Source organism: Echinops telfairi, unplaced genomic scaffold, assembly GCF_000313985.2.
Source record: "Echinops telfairi isolate 266 unplaced genomic scaffold, ASM31398v2 ScPeMD7_23;HRSCAF=83, whole genome shotgun sequence".
NCBI lineage: Eukaryota > Metazoa > Chordata > Mammalia > Afrosoricida > Tenrecidae > Echinops > Echinops telfairi.
In genome coordinates, this window is record NW_022103920.1 from 4,218,599 (window position 1) to 4,228,757 (window position 10,159).

At 58.7% G+C, this 10,159-nt stretch overlaps 1 protein-coding gene across 1 annotated transcript in view; it reads left to right on the plus strand.

Moving 5' to 3' along the window:
* Positions 1 to 2,769: 2,769 nt before the first annotated feature.
* EPHA1 (EPH receptor A1) overlaps positions 2,770 to 10,159 on the plus strand; it is a 9,648-nt gene continuing 2,258 nt past the window's right edge. Inside the window, exons 1-15 of the mRNA XM_004713992.2 lie at positions 2,770 to 2,778; positions 3,159 to 3,440; positions 4,593 to 4,989; positions 5,132 to 5,287; positions 5,416 to 5,760; positions 5,837 to 5,964; positions 6,049 to 6,199; positions 6,436 to 6,532; positions 6,705 to 6,763; positions 7,376 to 7,501; positions 8,158 to 8,343; positions 8,425 to 8,486; positions 8,560 to 8,766; positions 9,647 to 9,796; positions 9,901 to 10,094. Coding sequence (XP_004714049.1) covers positions 2,770 to 2,778; positions 3,159 to 3,440; positions 4,593 to 4,989; positions 5,132 to 5,287; positions 5,416 to 5,760; positions 5,837 to 5,964; positions 6,049 to 6,199; positions 6,436 to 6,532; positions 6,705 to 6,763; positions 7,376 to 7,501; positions 8,158 to 8,343; positions 8,425 to 8,486; positions 8,560 to 8,766; positions 9,647 to 9,796; positions 9,901 to 10,094 — 2,549 coding nt within the window. The remainder of the gene's footprint in view (positions 2,779 to 3,158; positions 3,441 to 4,592; positions 4,990 to 5,131; positions 5,288 to 5,415; positions 5,761 to 5,836; positions 5,965 to 6,048; positions 6,200 to 6,435; positions 6,533 to 6,704; positions 6,764 to 7,375; positions 7,502 to 8,157; positions 8,344 to 8,424; positions 8,487 to 8,559; positions 8,767 to 9,646; positions 9,797 to 9,900; positions 10,095 to 10,159) is intronic.

Consider the following 10,159-nt stretch of genomic DNA (forward strand, 5'->3'; position numbering starts at 1 on the left):
ATGTCCCAAAACAGAGCCACAGCAGAACGTGTTGGGAAGTTTGGGGTGTGAATTTGCAGCTCAGGGTCGGAAGGCTGGAGTAGTGAAGAGAAATCATTAAGAAAGACAAGCCCATCCATAAAGATAACCCACCCATTTCACTCTCTGGCCAGGGCTAAGTCTCAGGCTGCAAACCAAGCTCCCCAAACACCCTTCACAGTCTGAGGAGAGGACGTCCTTTTCCTGCCCAGAAACTGAAAAGGGGACGGTGAGGGGTGTCACTTTCTGGGGAATTTTAAACGTGTGTCAACCAGAAAGGCGCCATTCGCAAAAGCGGGTGGCATGTGGTCGGCAGGGAGAGAAGATCTGTACCGTGCAGGCCCAGGAAATGATCAGTCATTTCGACACCTTATAAATACTGACTGAAAGGAAGACTCTAAAGAGAGAGCAACAGGACCGTGAGGAAAGTGATGAGCCGATTAAAGGCAGACCAACCACCCACGGCCCACGAGTCCATTCTGACTCACAGCTGCCTTCCAGGACAGAGTAGAACGGACGGCCCCCTGGGATCCCCAAGGGGGTCAGCAGTCTGTCTGCCGCAGCCTTCTCCTGAAGAGCAGCTAGTGGATTCAAACCACTGACTCTCCCGTTAGTGGCCGAGGGCACCACCATGGCTCCCCGGCGAGCAGGTTCTTGCCCCAAGATACAAGTGCCCAGGGACCCACAGGAATGCGTGTGCAGTCTCTTCAGAAGACCAGGAGCTGGGCTTCTGCTGTCGGTCAGGCTGGCAGAGAGTAGGAAGGGGCCTGGGGTCCACTGATAGCCTGTGTGGATGAGACCCTGAAACACAGGACCGGAGGCTTTGCCAACAGGGCTGTTGGAGTAGAGAGCCATTTGGGAGAGCAGTTTGACATGATCTTATTACAATGTTTCCAGTTTTTATTTCCCTGCTGTGTGTTTCACTTCTCTCTATAGGGTGGCTGTGAGTGAGCATCCACTCAATGGCAGTGAGTCTGTTTCCCGTCATGCACGGCCCTTCCCATAAAGTAACCTCACTGACCCATGTCCTTCCTGTTGCCCCACTTCTTTTCTTTTCTCACCCTTTGAGCTTGGTCCCAGGGTCAATGCCACCCTCTTGATCTCAAACGGTTAATGTGTCGGCGATACGAGTACCTCCCTCCGTCTTGTCCCTCTTACCAGCCTGTCTGTTGCTGGGCTGAAAATTGAGGCAGGGGAGTGAGATCAGTTCCAGATCTGAACTGGGGGAGACCCTAGTCTCAGAGGCTCGGCCCATCTCTAGCTGACCAGTAAGCCTGGCCTTTTTTTTTTTTTTTTTAATGATTTGAAGTTTGGTGTCATACTTTCCTCCCACTCTATCCAGGATCTAGGGTGCTCCTCCCCTGAGCAGTCGGTGGTGGTGGTGGTGGTGGTGGTGGTGGTGGTGGTGGTAGTGGTAGTGGCAGCCGGGCAACATCTATTTCTTCTGGTCTCAGGGGTATGGAGCTGATGTGTGTTTGGGCTTATTAGTCCATTGGGCTAATTGTTTCTCTATGTCTTCAATTGTCTTCACTTTTTTTGCTCCAGAGGAGGGGGGACCAGTAGTTGCACCTTAGAGGGCCACCCCCGCGGATAGGCATTCTGCAAAAATCTTCTGGAAATCTGTGCGTTCGCTTGAAACTAAGCTGGAAGCTTCCCAAATGTCAGACAGTAGGTGACCGGTTCAATACATTGCAGGACGTGCATGCAACGCAGTGCTCTCCCGTGGACTGCTCTCCCGTGGACTGCTCTCCCGTGGACTCCCAAAAGCAACTGTTGTTAGGTGGCCTCGAGTCAGGTCTGGCTCATAGCGACCGCTGTACAGCAGAAGGAAACACTGCCCCGTCCTGCACCACCCTCGCGCTGGTTCTTACGTTCTTAGTCCGACGTTGCAGCCACCGTGAAGGGTCTTCCTCTTTCCACGGCCCCTCTTCTTCACCAAGCACAATGCCCTTCTCTGGAGACCGATCTCCTGACAACACGACCAGAGAACACGAGAAGGACTCTCGCCATCCTTGTCTCTAAGGAACACTCTGGCTGTACTTCCCTCCAAGACAGATCAGGTCTATACGTCCACTGATGTGAATATCTCTCAAAGATGTGTTTGACACACACACACACATACACACACACACACACACATTGATGCTTGTGTGAGCTCATTTGCATTAAAAGCAAAACAGACACATTAAAACATGTCTGTGGAGATATTGAAAATGGTCCAGAAAGTTTTACTCCACATTCTTAAGAGTGGCTGCCCTGGTGGAGGGAGGATGAAGGTGGGGGTGGGGGGACGACACGTTATTTCTTTATTTTAAGAAAGTCTTCCTCTTTAACATTCTAGAAATAGCATAATGATGAAGAGTTAGGATGCGTAATGCATTTGACAAGCCACTTACCTAGGACAATACTCTGTGCTTTAGTTCCCCCGTGAAAGGGCTTCGAGATGCCCTCTCCTCCTTGCTAACTAATCACTGCCATTGAGTCAATACTGACTCATAGCGACCCCCTGTAGGTTTCTGTAACTGTTTGCAGAAGTATAAAGTCTTTCTCTTGTGGAGCAGCTGGTGGGCTCAAACTGCCCGCCATGTAGAACGCAGGCCAACATATAACCACTACACCACCAGGTCTCCAAACCCTGCAAACTGTGTTCCCCCTTATTGTGAAGTTGTTTAAATGGTTCTATTGTAGAGATTCTGGAGAAGGGGCCTCAGTGGTGGCTGTGAGACAGCTCGGCATTTCTTGACCTTGGCAATGGCCATGGTAGGCCATCCTTGGGGAAACCGAGAGTGCCCTGGGCAGAGGACTGTCCTTGCCCCCTCCCTTCAAAAATAGCTGGTGGGGGGTGGGGCGCGCGTGGAAATACTCGACCTGCCTTCCCTCTCTGGACAAAGAGGCCCAGTGTCTTGTGAGGAGGGTTCAGAATGTAAATCTGACTTTGGGGTATCAAGGAAAAGGGTGGAGCTGACGCCAACGCCTGACAGGCAGAGGGGGCTCCTGGGAGGGGCTTCGGTTGCCCCATCTCTCATCTCCACATAACCCCCCACTCTCACCCCTAGCCCTTCTCCAGGGCCCAGTGATGGGTGCTCCGAGGATGGTGGGTGTGGGGGCCAGGGCAGCCCTTGACTCTGTCCCTCCCCTAGTGGAGCGAGGTCCAGCAGATGCTGAACGGGACGCCGCTGTACATGTACCAGGACTGCCCGCTGGAGGCAGGTGGCGACGTGGACCACTGGCTGCGCTCCAGCTGGATCTACCGGGGCGAGGCGGCGGCGCGCGTGCACGTGGAACTGCAGTTCACGGTGCGCGACTGCAAGAGCTTCCCACGTGGCGCGGGGCCCGCCAGCTGCAAGGAGACCTTCAGCCTGCACTTCATGGAGAGCGACCAGGACGTGGGCGTCCAGCTGCGCCGGCCCCTCTTCCAGAAGGCAAGAAGTTCAGTCGGGTCCAGCGGGGTCGGGGCAGGATGGGTGACCGCGCATGCGGGCTAGGAACCGGTGGTGCACCCGAGACCCGCGCGCAGCCACAGTGCGGAGTAGAACCGACCGTAGTGTACTCAAGGGTGCTAGAGGCTCTTAAGAGACTCCGTGGGGAGGCCAAGGGTCCCTGGCAGCGCTGTAAGATCAGCATCAGGGCGGGATTCAAACCCACCAGCCACCCCGCGAGAGAAAGATGAGGCTGTCTGCTCCCGTAGAGATTTGCAGCCTCAGAAACTCAATGTAGGGTCTGTATCTGGAATCGACCCCTCCACGGTCCAGTTGGTGGGGAGACCAAGGGGCTCTGCTGGCGCACAGGTTAAAGCATTCCACTGCTTGAACGAAAAAGACCCTTCCAACCCACCTGCCCCTCAGCGAGCGAGAGACGCGCAGTGATCCGCTTAGGCAACCCAACATGCTGTGTTCTCCGCCCTGTAGAGTCACCAAGTGGGGATCCACTGGAGGCGGGTGTGGTGAGCAGGCCAGCACACCCACGGTGGGGTTGGGGCTGGGGGTTAGGACGGGGCTGTGCAATGGGCGGGGCGCCCCAGAGCGGATGGCGGACTGCGGACTCTGTGACTACTGCGTGCGGGGGCTGCGGGGGTGGGGGTGTCCAAGAGAGTGGCGTGCTATACCGAAAGAGAAAATGGTGCGCAGCCTGTGAAGACAAAGTGCGTGAGGACGCGCTTTATAACCGAGCATGGACCAAGGTGGGACTCCGCTACAGTGGAGACTATAACCCTCGGCCAGGCTCCCCGCTCAGCTCCAGCCTCACCCCTCGAAAACATCACTGCCATCAGTGGATTCTGACTCAGAGCACCCATATAGCACACAGTCGAACTGCTCCCTGCGTTTCTGAGGCTGCAACTCTACGGAGAAAGAGGAGCGGCTGGTGGTTGAAATATGACCTTGAAGTTAAGGGTCCAGCACCTACCCTGCTGCACCACCCCTAGTAGCTGGGCCTCAGCTTCCTCCTCTGTTCAATGGGCGATACCCATCCGCCTCCTAGGAGGGCTGCAGGGACTCAGAAATGGAGGCCCTAGGCTGCCCACCGAACCACCAGCCACATGGTCTGAAGTGTGACTGCCACGGCCCCTTCTCCAGGTGACCACCGTGGCCGCAGACCAGAGCTTTACCACCCCGGACCTGGCATCGGGCGCAGTCAAACTCAACGTGGAGCGCTGCTCGCTGGGACACCTGGCACACCGGGGTCTCTACTTGGCCTTCCACAACCCCGGTGCCTGTGTGGCCCTGGTATCCGTGCGGGTCTTCTACCAGCGCTGTCCGGAGACCGTGCACGGCCTGGCCCAATTCCCAGGCATGCTCCCAGGCCCCGGCGGGCTGGTGGAAGTGACAGGGACCTGTGTGCCCCATGCCCACGCCAGCCCCTCAGGTGTACCCCGCCTGCACTGTAGCCCTGATGGTGAGTGGCTGGTGCCCGTAGGGCGGTGCCATTGTGAACTTGGCTTCCAGGAGGGCCCAGACAGCTCGGCCTGCACAGGTAAGGGCCTCAAGGGGAACCAGGACCCACTGGGTGCAGAAGTGGGCAGAGCCCAGGGCCTCAGAAACCTGCCCAGGTTGGGTGGGATTGAGCATCTCGGACCTATAAACTGTTCAGTGACACGGGCTCTTCTCTCCCCTAGCCTGTCCCCAGGACTCCTACCGTGCCAATATGGATACCCCTCAATGCGTCCCGTGCCCCCTGCACAGCTCGGCCCCCTTGAAGGGAACCACCATCTGTACCTGTGAGAGTGGCTACTACCGAGCCCCCGGGGAAGGGCCCCACGTGGCCTGCACACGTGAGTAGGGGACACAGGCCCCATGCTTTGTGGGTGCAGACAGCTAAGAGGTAGACAGAGGCCCTCTAAAGATGGAAGGAGGCAGGAGGTAGCAGATGTAGTCCCTGTTGATACCCTATATTCCACAGGGCCCCCCTCTGCGCCCCGAGACCTGAGCTTCTCTGTTTTGGGATCCCAGCTCTTCCTGCGCTGGGAGCCCCCAGCAGATCTGGGGGACCGCCAGGATGTCAGGTATAATGTGGGGTGCTCCCGGTGTCTGGGGACCCGCTCGGACGGGGGCCCCTGCCAGCCCTGTGGGGACAGTGTGCGCTTCTCCCCCGGAGCCCGAGGGCTCTCTGAACCAGCTGTGCGCATAGATGGCCTGGAGTCGTTGGCCAACTACACCGTCGAGGTAGACGCCCAGAATGGGGTGTCAGGGCTGGGTGCCTCCCAGCCTGCCAGCTCCTCGCTCAATGTCAGCACAGGCCATGCAGGTGAGGACCAGCAGGAGGGCTGGTGAGGGGCTCCTGTCACATGCCTGCGACTCCCTCACCCCACTTGTCATCCCAGAGCCGCTGGCCAGCCTGTCCCTGCGGCTGGTGAAGAAAGCGCCACACCAGCTGGAGCTGGCCTGGACGGGCACACAGCCTCGCAGCCCCACCAACAACCTCACCTATGAGCTGCACGTGCTGAGCCAGGTCAGGGGACATGCGCCCAAGACACCGCCACCCCCCACTCCCCGCAGCCTCCCAAGCTCTGCCCTTACATGGCCCCACCCACAGGACGAAGAGCGGCACCAGATGGTTCTAGAGCCCAGGGTCCTGCTGACCGAGCTGCAGCCAGACACCACATACACCATCAGAGTGCGCACAGTGACTTCGCAGGGCCCCGGCCCCTTCTCCCCCAAGCATGAGTTCCGGACCAGCCTGCCCCGTGAGTCGCCTTGCTTGTGTGAGCACACTGGTGTGCACACACCTGTGTGTGTGTACATGGTCCATGCAGGTGCATGCCACGCATGTGCAGTGCTCAGTGCAGGGGCCAGCACATGCCCTGCACCGCATACATGTGCCCATATGCAGGCACACACACATCTCCCCATACGGGGCGGGGCACGTACAAAAGCCCAGCCTTGCCCCCTGCCTACCCTCCTTGACCACACCTGCCCTCAGCTTCCAGGGGTCTGTCGGGAGGGGAGATCGTCGCTGTCATCTTCGGGCTTCTGCTGGGCGTGGCACTGCTGCTGGGCATCCTCGTCTTCCAGTCCAGGTGCTGACCCCAGCCCCTCCCACTCTCAGTTCCCCCCCCCAACCCCTCCCACCCCCAGGACTTGGTACTCATGTGACCCGCCTCTCAGCCGGGAGGGTTCAGCCCAGGTCCCAGGCATTCCCGTGGCTGGAGAGGGACCCCCCCAGGCTGAAGTGCAGCCCCCACCCCACAGGAGAGCCCAGCGGAGGCGGCAGCAGAGGCAGCGTGAGCGTGGGGCGGACGTGGAACACGGTGAGCAAGCCGGCGCCTGTGTGTGAGCACGGGTGTGCATGACTGTGTGCATGCCAGCTTGTGTGTGTGCACATGTGTACATGCCTGAGTGTGTGTGTGTGTGTGTGTGTGTGTGTGTGTGTGTGTAGGGGCGAAGGTGTGGCAAGGCCACTGAGAAGGGCCCAGGGCTCCTTGTGCCTGCTGGTCCAGTGCTGGGCCTCACTGATGTGGTAGACAAGTGAGCGCTTGCCCCACGGTGCAGCTCTGTGTTACCCGTTGTCCTGAGCCCCTGGACTGCAGGCATGTGGGCCTCATGCTGGTCACCTCATTAGGGTGTCATTCCTTGCCACTGGCTGGGGGTGGCCTGTCTGAAAGCCAGGCGAGAGTGATGGGGGGAGGCTGGGGCAGGCACTAGGGGGTCTGAGTGACAGTGACATGGATGGGGGGGTGCTGGCTGAGGAGGCATGTCCCTGAAGGGCTTCTCCCCACTTAACTTTGGGGTGGGGGGGAGAAAACCACAGTGCTGGCTGGACTTTTCCTTTACCTCCCCGAGCACTGAAGGTCCCAGCTAAGCGCCCTGTCCCCACAAAGGACACCCCTTGGGTCCCCCAGCTGAGCGCCCTGTCCCCACAGAGGATAAACTCTGGCTGAAGCCATACGTGGACCTCCAGGCATACGATGACCCTGCCCAAGGAGCGCTAGACTTCACCCACGAGCTGGACCCTGCCGCGTTGGTCGTGGACACAGTCATCGGGGAAGGTAAGCCCCTCCTGTTACCTTCTCCCTGCACCCCCACCCACCAGCTGCACCCGTGGGTGCCCTCCTCCAACCCTTACCCAGCTTCTGCTGCATGTCTGAGTGTTGGGCTGAGCTCACACAGCTGTCGGTCCCAGGCTCTACTGGGTCACAGCCTCCTGCCCAAGTGCTGTACTCACCCCACCCCCATCGTGTGCTTGTGCTGCCCTGGTCACTGGGGCCACCTCAGGAAATGGATCTGCCCAGACAACAAAGCATAAGCTGACCAGCTGGAATTGAGGGGACCCCGGGAGGGGGGCATGGATGATGACCTGCACTGGCCTTGGCCCCAGTCCCTCTGCCCCTCACCTGTCCCATCCCCCCCACCCTCCTATCCACCCCCCAGCCCTCCTGTCCCCCCATCCTCCTATCTTCCCCCTCCTCACTGCTCCAGTCTTCCTGCCTGCCCCTGATGATACGCTCCCTCCCTGAGCACATCTGAGCCCAGGACAGTGCTGGGGGAGGTGGGGGTGGCACTCACTCCTGTAGATCTCTAGCCCTTGTGCCCTTGGGCGGGCAGCCAAATGTCTGACCCTCCAAGGACCCAGGCAAGGTACCAAGGGCTGCACCTGGTCCCTGTCTGCTGGGAGGGTCTGAGCCAGCCCCTCCCCCGCCCCCAGGAGAGTTTGGGGAGGTCTACCGAGGCTCCCTCCGGCTCCCTGGTCAGGAGTGCAAGACGGTGGCTGTTAAGACCTTGAAGGACACCTCCCCTGATGGCCACTGGTGGAGCTTCCTCCGCGAGGCGACAATCATGGGCCAGTTCAGCCACCCACACATCCTGCGGCTGGAAGGCGTTATCACCCGGAGTACGGTGAAGAGGGTCCAGGGCAGGGGGCAGGGGTGGTGAGGGGCAGCGGGCCGGCATGACTGTGCGTGCCCTGCCCTAGGGAAGCCCATCATGATCATCACAGAGTACATGGACCGGGGCGCCCTGGATGCCTTCCTGAGGGTGAGCAGGGCAGAGGCTGGCTGGGTGGCCCCAAGCCAAGGACAGCCCCCCACTAACGTGCCTCCCTATGCAGGAAAGGGAAGACCAGCTGTCCCCCACACAGCTGACGGCCATGATGCAAGGCATAGCATCTGGCATGAGCTACCTCAGTGACCATAACTACGTCCACCGGGACCTGGCCGCCAGGAACGTCCTGGTCAACGAGGGCCTGTGCTGCAAGGTGTCCGATTTCGGCCTGACTCGGCTCCTCGACAACTTCGAGGGCACCTATGAGACCCAGGTGTGAGCCCCACACCCTCCATGGCACACGCACCTGGTCTCATCCCACACCGCAGTCCGGCACCTATGTGTGATGTCACAGTACAGTGTGGCGTACACACAGTCCCATGTGAGCACACGCACACATGCTGACCTCATGCCATGGCACACACACACATGCTTGGTCTCACACCAACAGCACCCATGCACACGCACACACATGCCTGGTATCACAGCACCCATGCACACACACACACACACACACACACACCTGGTCTCACAGCACCCATGCGCGCACGCACACACGATCTCACCACATAACACCCATGCACGCACGCGAGCACACACACGATCTCATACCACAAGGCCTATACACATGCACACGTGATCACATACCACACACGTATACATATGTATTCACACACCATACACAGCACATGCATGTGTTCACACACCATACACAGTTGCATGCATGTATTCACACACCATACACTGTACATACACATAGATGATCACATACCATATTCATGTACACGTTTTAATATACTATATACTGCACATACACGTCACACATTATACACAGCACATGCATGTGTTCACACACCATACACATGTACACATGCAAATAACCACATCCTATACACAGAACTACACATGCACTCACACAGAGGTGATCACACCCCATACACACACAAATGTATTCATTATGTGCAGTCAGCACACACACGCTCACTGACATGACATGCACACACAGTACATATCACATAGTACACTCATGTGCACACTCACATGCACACACATTTGCACACACTCAGCAAAAGCACAAGGGCCTGTGGGCATATGGACCCTGCTGCCGGGGTCCCACCACTGTGTCCTGAACCCCCCACCCATGATGCCCTTAGGGGGGCAAGATCCCCATTCGATGGACGGCCCCCGAAGCCATCGCCCACCGGATCTTCACCTGCGCCAGTGACGTGTGGAGCTTCGGGATCGTGATGTGGGAGGTATTGAGCTTCGGGGACAAGCCCTATGGCGACATGAGCAACCAAGAGGTGAGGCTGGGGCTCACTGCCCGCCCTGCCCCTCATGGTCTGAGCTGGGCCGGCCAAGACCACTGCCGTGCCCATGTGGATGGAGCTGCCTATGGCGCCCACAGGTGATGAAGAGCATCGAGGACGGGTACCGGCTGCCACCACCCGTGGACTGCCCGGCCACGCTGTACGAGCTCATGAAGAGCTGCTGGGCCTATGACCGCGCCAACCGGCCCCCCTTTCACCAGCTTGATGCCCACCTGGAGCAGCTGCTGGCCAACCCCCACTCTCTGCGCACTGTGGCTAACTTTGACCCCAGGTACCGTGCCAGGAAGGTCACGAAGCCCTGGGGTGGCACTGGAGAAGAGGGGCTGCCTCCTGGAG